The sequence below is a fragment of the Chanodichthys erythropterus genome, chromosome 12 (assembly GCF_024489055.1).
Source record: "Chanodichthys erythropterus isolate Z2021 chromosome 12, ASM2448905v1, whole genome shotgun sequence".
Lineage (NCBI taxonomy): Eukaryota > Metazoa > Chordata > Actinopteri > Cypriniformes > Xenocyprididae > Chanodichthys > Chanodichthys erythropterus.
Genome location: NC_090232.1, coordinates 12,082,104 through 12,093,977, shown reverse-complemented (window position 1 = coordinate 12,093,977; position 11,874 = coordinate 12,082,104). Strand labels below are relative to the sequence as shown.

At 36.5% G+C, this 11,874-nt stretch overlaps 1 protein-coding gene across 4 annotated transcripts; it reads left to right on the top strand.

Moving 5' to 3' along the window:
- Positions 1-530: 530 nt before the first annotated feature.
- cplx2a (complexin 2a) lies at positions 531-10,479 on the top strand. Of its 4 annotated transcripts, XM_067404392.1 has the most exons (5): positions 531-1,016; positions 1,213-1,326; positions 1,727-1,827; positions 6,338-6,516; positions 9,357-10,479. In XM_067404392.1, the coding sequence occupies exons 3-5, from the start codon at positions 1,797-1,799 to the stop codon at positions 9,546-9,548; spliced, it is 402 nt and encodes a 133-aa protein (XP_067260493.1). In that variant the 5' UTR covers positions 531-1,016; positions 1,213-1,326; positions 1,727-1,796; the 3' UTR covers positions 9,549-10,479. The 4 variants fall into 4 exon arrangements, with proteins under 4 accessions (XP_067260493.1, XP_067260492.1, XP_067260491.1 ...); XM_067404391.1 differs by lacking the exon at positions 1,213-1,326; XM_067404390.1 differs by lacking the exons at positions 531-1,016; positions 1,213-1,326 and adding an exon at positions 1,352-1,477.
- The last annotated feature ends 1,395 nt before the right edge of the window (positions 10,480-11,874 follow it).

Sequence of the window (11,874 nt, the reverse complement as noted above, 5' to 3'; positions counted from 1 at the left end):
AAAATGTATTTTTGTAAGTAATATGTGTTGCTAAGGACTTCATTTAAAGGCGATTTTCTCAATATTTTGATTTTTTTGCACCCTCAGATTCCAGATTTTCAAATAGTTGTATCTAGGCAAAATATTGTCAAACGATACATCAATGGAGAGCTTATTTATTAAGCTTTCAGATGATGTATAAATCTCAATTTCATAAAATTGACCCTTATGACTGGTTTTGTGGTCCAGGCTCACAAATTGTCCTGATAAAGTGTCATTTTTAACAGTATACACTGCTATTCAAATGTTTGGAGTATGCAACCTTTTTATTTTATGTTTTATTTTTTTAAAAGAAGGCTCTTATGCTCACCAAGCCTGCATTTATTTGATCAAAAACAAACAAACAAACAAACAAAAACACTAAAACAGTAATCATGTTACATATTTTTACAATTTCAAGTAACTGTTTTCTATTTTAATATATGCAATCACATTCATTTAGCTACTTTAGAAAGTGTGCATTTTGGGGCCACTGTGCATCCAAAGTTAATGTGGGTGACAATGTTGTACCTGTAAAGGGCAAGCCCAAACTGAGCCATAGACCCTGAATCAGCACTTTCTCTTTAGAGACCTCGACTCCCATGTCATGAGGGGTGAAGATCCTTCCATCTTTCATTCTCCAGGTCTGACAGCATCTGTTATACGAAGCTTACAACAGTAGCGGAAGGATCAGTTGCTGAACACTGGCAGAGGCGTGTTTCACATCGGCGCCTCCAATCAATTGCTCCTCTCTCCGACTGGGGACGTGGGATGTTTTGATGGAAAAAGGGTGCGTGTGATGCACAGGGCTTTCACCGTCTTGCGTTCCGGCTGCAGTTCCCGTGGCTAACACTCTGACAGGCGCTGGGAGAGCAGGAAGAGACGCCTGGAGATTCAGGGATGCTCATAGTGGGCTAATAATACACATCCTCCACAACTGGCCCACGTCAACTTCCAAATCGGCACGATTGCTCGCTTCATCCGCGGACCCTTAACAGGTATTTACATTGTATTTCTCACGGCTGCTGGAGGTGCGCGGTCACGAGCCGGCGCTGTCCAGCGAATGTGGTGCTGAAAACGGCTTGTGTACTAGATACTACCGAGCCGTTGCGGCGGGGGTTCAAGTAAGGTAATGCACCAAGACTACTGAGGTCGGAACGACTGCTCACGCAAAACACTTTGTTGAAATCCTAGGGAGATTGGGCCATAAATGACTAAATAGACTGTCCTGCACTGGATTAAGGGAGTCATCATTGGTCGATGAGTCCAAAGTTACCTTCTGGATCTCTGACCCCCGGAAGTTGATAGGTATATTTTCTATCTAAAATACGCACGGTGGTGATAGGCAGTGACGCAAATGAATAGAATTAGCACAATGGGTTTGCTAGTGTGACAGGCTAATTGTCGCTATCAGCATCAGTTGCACGGAGGGATTTGATGATCTGTCACTGTGGAAGATGTGAGTGATATTTGCTCTATGATTTTTGGTCGAAGACCAGCGCTGAAAGAAAATACATGTGGCTTCACATTGCACCTTGTGAGCTGAAGGACAAAACGTTCTGATCAAGTTGTGCATGTTTTATTGAGCTGCAGTCGTGACAGTTTTGCTATTATTATTGTGTTTATAAGTTGAAGCGTACTATATTATAGTTTTAAGTGTTACATTTATTATTTTTGTCATTGAAACCATTGTTTATTTTAATTACAGATCTGACAGTAAACGATCTCAGCTCTCACAAATTTGAAGTGCCAAGGACAAGAACACTTGAGAAGTCATCATGAATTTCCTGATGAAGGCAGCTTTGGGAGGTGAGTGTATATTTTCCCATTGGGAGATTAAAGTTGCAATGAAAGACTTGAGCCAGTGCTGTAGTGCTGCAGCAGAGGTCACGTGCGCGCTCCTTGGAAATCGCTCACTGTTCAGCTTTACGCACCGGAGAGAACGTTATGAAGCAACACTAGTCGGCGTTTGTCATCTCAGAGATCGGTGTCAGAGACACACTGTGTACTTTTGCTTGGAGGACACTGTCCCGTACAGAGTGTCATTCGCGTTTCATCATAATTGATAGGCACTTTCCGCAAATGGGGTACAAAATAGGACCTGAGAATTAGTTTTTTCTTTTTCTAATGGTCTGTGAAGTAGGTTCTTAACCAAGAAGTCAAACTGAATATCGAGCAGTTTTTTTTTTTTTTATTATTATTATTAATTTATTGTCTTTATTATTTAAAATAACATTAATTAGGCTAAAAATCTAAATTGCATATAGGCTACAGTTTTATAAAATTAAAATAAACTATGGCAGAATTTGCAGAGGGTTACAAATTTAGTCTAGCTAATTTTGAACCAGATGTTTTTTTTCTTCATAAATTAAAATATTTGATATTTTTTTCCATTCTGTAACTTGGGTAATGGAGCTGAATGGTTAAGCTTGACAAATGAAGTTTGTGTGTAAAAAATCGACAAGAAAGTCGAAAGATGCTTACTTGTTTTCCCATCGTGATGTAGAAAGGGTCCAAATGATGTCACTTCCTGGGTGTCACTAATTTTAAGTAATTTTATGTTACATGTTTTGAAATTGGGTAAAATCATCTGAGAACAGGGTCAGACACATCTAAATATTTTGTTTTTGTTAAAATAAAATAAAATTAGATTTTTAATTTGAACTGTTTTTTTTTTTTTTTTTTTTTTTTTTTTTTTTTTTAAATGATGTGCCTATGGCTACTTTTCATGTTAGGTTCATTTTATGTAATATAATAGTTTATTAAAGTCACCATGAAATCAAAAGTGACATTTTTATGCAATATTTTAGTATTTATTATAAATTATTTATTCATGCACATCATTTTTTCTTTCTTTTTTTTTTCATGTGCCCTCATAATATTTAATCAAAATAACTTCCCCTCCTTCTTGCAATGACATCATCTCTCTTCTCTGATGATGCGTTTATTGGCGTGAGGGCGGGACAACCTGTCACTCACATGACATCACAGCAAGAGCAAAGCACAACCATCCAATCAATTCATACATTTTTTCTTGTTTGAGAAGCCATTTCACTTGGATATATGTCACAATAGAGAAGAAAAGAGTATCGCAATTTCCGCTTCATGCCGACTTTAAATATAAGTCCCTACACTACACTGTACCCTGTTTCTGGAATGTGCCATGGGATTCTTTGAAATACCATAAAGTACCATATAAATACCATGGTGCATGAATACAGAGGCAAGGCTTTGGTTCATATAATAACGGACCATCTCTCACTTTCAGTATGCTGAATATGGAAGCTTGTTTGTGTGGTGATGTGGTGAGGATGCCCAAATGGCCATGCAGTTCAAATATTTGCTTCAGACGCAAGCTGGAGCGTGTTTACAGTAGAAGTGCTGATGTCACCGCTGGAGCGGGGCCACAGAGCAGCTGACTGCAGCAGAGGACAGTGTGAAGAGCACCAGCTGCCCTCACTGTTCCCAAGACTAAATATTTCAAAACACAAGACTGAAATTGATCTCAGTCTCAGTGACAGTGAGTCTTCAAAATACCAGCTTTGTTTTAACATTTCAGAAGGAGAACCATTTTGATGCCATCTGTCGAGAGGTACAAAAGCGGAAAAAGAGCACATGCAACACCATATGTTAACGCTGTAAAGTAAACCAGACTGGTGAATGTTTGTTTCACCATATCTATCTGGCTCAGTTTTTCTTTCCTCTCTTTTTGAAGCTATAAAATTCAAGGTTAAAAAGGACACTATGCTCCAAATTCACTCACAGGAGTCAAGAACATTACTTCCATATACATACACTACACTGATAAATAAACAGGCTCTCAAGAGTGCATACAGACACTGAGAGGCACAGAGAGCATATACATATACACTCAGAAACGTACACAAATATCCCCTTCCCCCACTAGAAAAAATAGTGCCACCTATAGGTAGAAGATCAATCAGCAGAAGCCCAATTCTCCAGCATCAGTAAGTTCTTTGTCTCACTAGAGATATTTATCCACTAAAAATTACAATTTAAATATCAGTAGCATAGATTGGTTGCTGACATTGAAATAATAATCTGAAACAACAAATATTAATATTATAATGTCTTCAAAAAGTTGGTCAACCAATGATTTGATCTAATTTGTGAAAAAATAGTTAGATAAATAGATAGTTAAGTATTTAATACCTAATAAGATAAGTTAAGCTAAATGCTTCCTTGTTCCTTCCACATTAAATAGCATTGTAAAAAAAAGTGCAATGTGCATCATTAGAAATTATTTAATGATCACAATAATGTATGCAAATACATTCATTTGGTACAATACACATTTTCCACCTGAAAAATGTTGAATAATATTGTAGCTGCACTGATAAACTTTTGCTCATCTAAACATATATTTCTTCTCTGAACTCACTGAACAGTATGCAATATTAGATATGACCTATTAGACATGTTTTACAAACTATTATATGACATAAAATGAACTCAACATGAAAAATAGCTAGTTGTAAACACATCAGATGTGTATCTAATCAGATAGTGCCCAAAAAAAAAATACAGTAATGTCATAATTTTGACAAACTGTAAAATGATATTCAGTTTATTTTAGTAAAACTAAAAATGTAGTAAATCAAATTTAAATGAAAAAAATATTTCATGCAGTCCAACCCTATCGCATGATTTTGCAAAACTACAAATTACTTAAAATTGGTGACAATGTATTAAATTACACTGAAAATTAAAATGCAATGTATATGATGCTGTACATCAATAAAATTATTCATGTTTTTGCAAAATAAGCATCACATATGTAGCCTAAATACATTTATGTGGTACAATACACATATTTTTAATATATAATATAACTCTTTATCCACCTGAAACATACTGAAGACCCCTGCTATAATAGTGAAGCACTGATAAACTTTTTCTCATCTAAACATAACATTAAAACTAATGTTGTGTTTGTGGAAGATCTTCTGAAAGTTTGAGAGGCTGCTCACTGCAGAGCAAACGGATGGAGCTTGACGTCCAGCTCCCCCTCTCTTGATGTAATGGGTGGAGCTTGAAGATCCAGCCACACCCTAACCATACCCATAAACCTAAATTAGGTCAAACTCCACCCATGACGTCCAGATAGGAGAAGCAGGTCGTCATTTAGCTCTGCAGTGAGCACCACTTGGAAAGTTTTCTGGCAACTCGTGGTGTTACAGTGTTTTTCTGTCTATTTTTTGTTTCTTACCTGTTTTGTGTGTTCCTGGACATCTTGGTTCTTCATAGACACAGGCTTCCATCGTGTTCTTGATGCATTTACTCTTTTCCTCCCTGATTTTGCACAAGTTAGAACATTCTTCGCCTTGTCGTGTAATGTTCTGATGGTGTACAGTTTGTGCTTCAGTGGGTGGTGAGAGCCAGACCACAGAAATTGATCTGTATGTGTGTGTGTGTGTGTTTTGATACATAGCACTCCCCCTCTTCTTCACATATCACACAAAGCAAGATCATTGTCACATATATCCTCGTTTGACATTTCAGATTTTGCTGAAGAAGCCTTGGGAGATCTGAAACTGATGTACTACTATAAAGGCCAGGATTTTTGGAAGTGACATTTCATCTGTATATTTTTGGAAGTGTGTCGAGGCATAGTGTGGCCTCCCCGGGACAGAGGCAGTGGTACTGTGACCAGTCCATCAATTATTCCTGCAGGATGCTCTGCAGTTTTAGAGCTCTTTCACACAGAAAGCATTTTGGAATGGGGGAAAAACACAAGGTCTTTTTTTAAAAGTTGAACTGATTTTAATTTGAACGCCGTGTCACGCGCGAGAGGCTGCGAAAGACGCAAGACGGGAGCGACTCGGTCATACGTCAGCCTAGCGTGTGTTTACATAGAAAAACAATGGAAAAACGGCCACGGACAGGTCTTCCTTCAGTGGTTGGATAGATTGTTCTCTGATGCTCTGGAACGTGTCTGTGCCTCCAGGTTACTTGACCCGCTCTGGTGAATGTATTATTTATGAGTTCACTTTTTGCTGAGTTGGTTGGGCTTTTTTGACTTTTTTTTTTTTTTTTCAGATAAAGTGGGAGGGTGTTTTTCAGTTTATAGCAAACCAATGAAATTTCAGCACTACAAAATATACAAGTTTTCCTCATTGATAATAAATGTTTCTTGAGCACCAAATCAGCATATTATAATGATTTCTGAAGGATCATGGTAGCGAATGCTCTTCTCCTCTATCCTACACTACCTTTGTAAGTTATAGGCTATTAAAAAACAATATACATACTGTACGATATTAATTTGCTTCATAACTCATCTGTTATCCGTTTGCAGGAGGCCCCCCTGATGTTGGTAAAATGCTGGGAGGAGAGGAGGACAAAGACCCTGAAGCAGAAAAAGAGAAGGAAGAAGAGAGACAGGAAGCTCTCAGACAGGAGGAGGAGGAGAGGAAGGCCAAACACGCCAAGATGGAAGCAGAGCGGGAAAATATAAGACAGGGCATCAGAGACAAGGTCAGAGCAACCAGCAGAACTTCTTACATAAAGTCATCTAGTTTCATTAGCTTTTTTGGAAAATAATCATTATCCATCCTTTAAGGGTTAGTTCACTCAAAAATATAAGTCATTAATTACTCACCCTCATGTCGTCCCAAACCCGTAAGACTTTCGTTCATCTTTGGAACACAAATGAAGATATTTTTGATTAAATTTGAGAGCTTTCTGTCCCTCCATAGGCTACCTTCACAGCTGGAACTTTGACGCTTCAAAAAGTTCATAAAGAGATTGTAAAACTAATCCATATGAATTGATTGGTTTAGTCCAAATTTTCTGAAGAGACCTGATCGCTTTTTATGATGAACTGATTTAATTTAGGCTTTTAGTCACATATAAATATTGATCAGTGAACATACACAGAAGCTCAACCGAACCTGAATGATGTGCGAGAACAAACCTTTCGTTAGTTCACCAAAAAATGAAAATTCTGTCATTAATTATTCATGTCAATCCAAACCTGTAAGACCTTCGTTCATCTTCAGAACACAAATAAAGATATTTTTGATAAAATCCGATAGCTCAGTGAAGCCTGCATCGCCAGCAAGACAATTAATACTTACATTGCCCAGAAAGCTACTAAAGACGTATTTAAAACAGTTCATGTGACTACAGTGGTTCAACCTTAATGTTATGAAGCGACAAGAATACTTTTTGTGCGCCAAAAAAACAAAATAACGACTTTATTCAACAATCTCTACTGTTCGGCGATTTCAAAACACTGCTTCATGAAGCTTCGAAGCTTTACAAATCTTTTGTTTCGAATCAGTGGTTCGGAGAGTATATCAAACTGCCAAAGTCACGTGAACTATTCAACATGTTCTCCAACCAATACGCCTATATAGGTCATTTGTCGCTTCCCTGAAATATGACCCATAGTAGCGTTAACTTAAGTTGCGCCCCTATCGACAACAGGACACTTTCATTTTAATGCATTGTTCCTTTTTATCTGCGTCATATTTTGGGTTTTGCGTAGCTCAATTGGCAGAGCATTGCAATATATAACAATATGCGATCATGCGATCGTAGGTTCGAGCCAAGGGAACGCATGTGCTCAAAGTGTAAATGCACTATAAATCACTAAGATTAGGTTTAGGGATGGCGTAGGTGTAGTCGTTAATAAAAAAAGTCATAAATGCTAAATGGAAAATAGGACACAATGGTGTAAAAAGTCCATACATTGCATTTAAATGAACATGCATTTTGATTGGTAAGGACAGTAATCCGTCATTTCGTGACGACAGACGTAAGGTGTTTGAAAAACGACCTATAAGGTTGTTTTTTTTGGAGGACAGTCTGGAACCATTGAAATTTTGAAACACTTATGACATAACGAAGCCTTGTTTACTGAAATCATGTGACTTTCACGCTCCGAACCTCTGATTCGAAACAAAAGATTTTAGTTTTTTTGGTGCATAAAAAGTATTCTCGTCACTACATAACATTAAGGTTAAACCACTGTAGTCACATGAACTGTTTTAAATGTGTCTTTAGTAGCTTTCTGGGCATTGAAAGTGTTAATTGTCTTGCTGAAGATGGAGGCCTCACTAAGCCATCGGATTTTATCAAAAATAATTTGTGTTCTAAAGATGAACGAAGGTCTTACAGGTGTGGAACGACATGAGGGTGAGTAATTAATGACAGAAATTTCATTTTTGGGTAAACTAACCCTTTAAACGTGCTCCATAACACACAAGAATGAACTTCATTGGTTACACAACATGTTTGAACTTCTGGAAGTAGTTTGCTTTCACACATCATTCAGGTTCTGTTGAGCTTCTCTGTATTCGGTGAGCTTCAGTTTATGAAGAAAGCTCTCGGATTTTATCAAAAAGATCTTCATTTGTGTTCTGAAGATGAATGAAAGTGTTACAGGTTTGGAACGACATGAGGGTGAGTAAATAATGACAGAATTTTCATTTTTGGGTGAAAAAATGGGTCCCAAGTCAACTCGTCAAGTCAATATTTTTTGTCTTGTTAAAGTGACAGAACAGCCAAAAATGAAAATCCTGTCATCATTTACTCATCCTCATGTCGTTCCGAACCTGTATGTTTTTCTTTCTTCTGTGGAACATAATAGAAGATATTTTGAACAATGTTGATAACCAAACAGTTTCAGTTCCCATTGATTTTAAATGGACAGAAAAATACAATGGAAGTCAATGGGAACCAAAACTGTATGGTTATCAACATTGTTCAAAATATCTTCTATTATGTTCCACAGAAGACAGAAACAACATATAGGTTTGGAACGAAGTGACGGTGAGTAAATGATGAAGGTTTTTCTGAGACATTAAAGAGGTAGTTCACCCAAAAATGAAAATTCTGTCATTATTTACTCACCCTCATGTCGTTCCAAACCTGTAACACTTTCATTCATCTTCAGAACACAAATGAAGATCTTTTTGATAAAATCCGAGAGCTTTCCGTCCCTTCGTAAACTGAAGCTCACCGAATACAGAGAAGCTCAACAGAACCTGAATGATGACAGGATTTTCATTTTTGGGTGGACTGTCCCTTTAACAAGACAAAATATTGACTTGATGAGTTGTTTTTATTAAATTATTTAAATAAAAAAAAAAGGCACACAACTTCAAGTTAGTTTTGTATTATCAGTACCATATCACATAGGCCTACCATTCAGGGGTTTGGACACATTTGACTCAAGTGCTGAAATTAGTTTTATAGACTAATATAAACTGTGCCTGAGAGTTTCTGTAGCTTTAAGCACTTTTATGGCCTAGGGAATGCTTTTTTATATTTTCAACTTTTTAATGTCATGCTCTATGGTTGTGTATCAGTACGGCATTAAGAAGCGAGAGGTGGCCGAAGCTGAGGAACAGGCGGCCATGGAGCAGGCGAGCGAAGGCAGTCTGACCCGTCCAAAGAAAGCAGTACCATCCGGCTGCGGAGATGACGAGGAGGAGGAAAACATCATGGACACGATGATGAAGTATCTACCGGGCCCACTGCAGGACATGCTGAAGAAGTAATACCCCGAATACTCTTGAACACACGCAGCTTTAGATATTATTTTAACATGTACCGACTTCGGCGAGAAGAGAGCACACTAGAGCAAAACACCATACACCTGACTACACCATTCACACATTTCGATTTGTGAGGAGCTTTAGATATTAGTGACAGATCAATCAAACAAGAGGGGTTAATTATCAGAATATAAGCCATATTTTATCTTTGCGCGGAAACCTGAATCACATCATCTCTTTGGCAGTTATTTCTTATTCAATACGTAAAAAGCAATATATATGCATGAGTTGTTCGAGTGTCTATTCCACTGTTTTGCATTATCAGTCAATAATGTTGTCCATGTTCATTTAGTGTTCGATATGAGGAAAAAAGTTAACTTGAAGACATTCTAGTCTTGCATGTGTCCATAGTGTTTGTGTGCTCACTGACATCTTGTTTTTGTCACTGCAATCAGATAAAGAAGGCAATAACATTTCCCCACGCCGTAAGCTAAATCACACCTACCTTCGTACATTTGTCACGACGCCATTTAGTTCGTTCGCGAAACTTGTCACACTTGCACTGTAGTATCATCGGTCTGAAACATTTAATGCCTCAATTCAGTTCAACGGCGTTGTCAAGATGCGTTCTCACACCTTTATTGCGCTTTGCGACAGGTTCTGAATTTATGAAAATTTCTGATTTTAAGACTGTAACTCAGTTTCACAGGGATGCTCTGTGTGTTTTGAATGGACTGTAAGTTCTCTGGTCTAGAGCCATGGAATTTTTGTCTGTAATCTACAACATTCTCAGCAATAATAACATATTCTGTTTGCTTGGCTTGCAGTAAAACAAGAAATAAAATCGTATGAATTGTATGAATGGCTCTGATGTTTTAAAAAAAGATGAAATGTGAAATGTCTGTCTCAAGAATTGATGGCACTATAATAAAACAGTCACACAAGTCTAGTTTTTGTGTTTCAATACTGAAAACAGCATTTAATGGAATTTGGAATATTTAAATATTTTATGAGCAGTTTTGTAGTTGATGTTGTAGATTTTATGAACAGATATTAGGCAAATTGAAAGACTGTGATATACAGTATAGACACTGATCGAAATTTGGATTATAAAAAAATTAAAAAGAAATTAATTCGTTCTTTCAGGAAAAATGCATTAAATTGTTCCAAAGTCAAAGATGTTACATTTTATTTTTTAAATAAATGCTATTCTATTTAGCATTTTCTATCAAAGAATCCTGACAAAAATGAATCATGGTTTCCAAGCAGCACAACATTGATAATAGTAAGAAATGTTTTTTGAGCAGCAAATCAGATTATATTCATATTAGAATGATTTCTGAAGGATCATGGGACACTGAAGACTGGAGTAATGATGCTGAAAATTCAGCTTTACAATCACAGAAATAAAGTACACTTAAAATATATATTAAAATAGGACAGTTATTTTAAATTGTAATAATATTTCACAATATTACTGTTTTACTGTATTTTCAGTCTTGCTGTAACTTCTTTAAAAACTTTACCTAAAACTTTTGAATAGTAGTGTATATGTACTTGAATGTCAATTCAAATAATAAAAAAAAAACCTAAATTAAAAAAAAAGCTCTATAAGATTGTGAAATATTACAATTTAAAATAACTGTTTTCTATTTGAAAATATTTTAAAATGCAATTTATTCTTGTGTTGGCAAATCTGAACTTACTCCAAGTCTTCAGTGCCAAATGATCCTTCAGAAATCATTCTAATATGTTATTTGCTGCTCAAGAAACATTTATTGTGTACAATTGTGCAAAATATTTGTGTACAATATATACAGGTGCTGGTCATATAAATAGAATATTGTGAAAAAGTTCTTTTTTTTATTGTAAATTATCTTTAAAAATTAAACTTTCATTTATACTAGATTCCCTACATGTAAAGTAAAACATTTCAAAAGGTTTTTTTTTTTTTATTTGTTGATTAGAGCGTACAGCTAATGAAAGTCCAAAATCCAGTATCTCAAAATATTAGAATATTTACATTTGAGTTTCATTAAATGACCATCCCTACAGTATAAATTCCAGGTATCTCTTCTTTTTTGAAACTACACTAATGGGGAAGACTGCTGACATGGCAATGGTCCAGGAGACAATCATTGACACCCTCCACAAAGAGAGTAAATCACAGATGGTCATTACTGAATGTGGTGGCTGTTTACAGAGTGATGTATCAAAGCATATTAAATGCAAAGTTGACTAGAAGGAAGAAATTGGGTAGGCAAAGGTGCACAAGCAACAGGGATGACCACAAGCTTGAGAATACTGTCAAGTAACGCCGATTCAGACA

Bases quoted from the DNA above. Each gene is read 5' to 3' on its own strand.
- cplx2a (XM_067404391.1), top strand. From the start codon at position 1,797: ATGAATTTCCTGATGAAGGCAGCTTTGGGAG. The intron at 1,828-6,337 runs GTGAGTGTATAT...ATCCGTTTGCAG, and splicing joins GATGAAGGCAGCTTTGGGAG to GAGGCCCCCCTGATGTTGGT. The intron at 6,517-9,356 runs GTCAGAGCAACC...GTTGTGTATCAG, and splicing joins GACAGGGCATCAGAGACAAG to TACGGCATTAAGAAGCGAGA.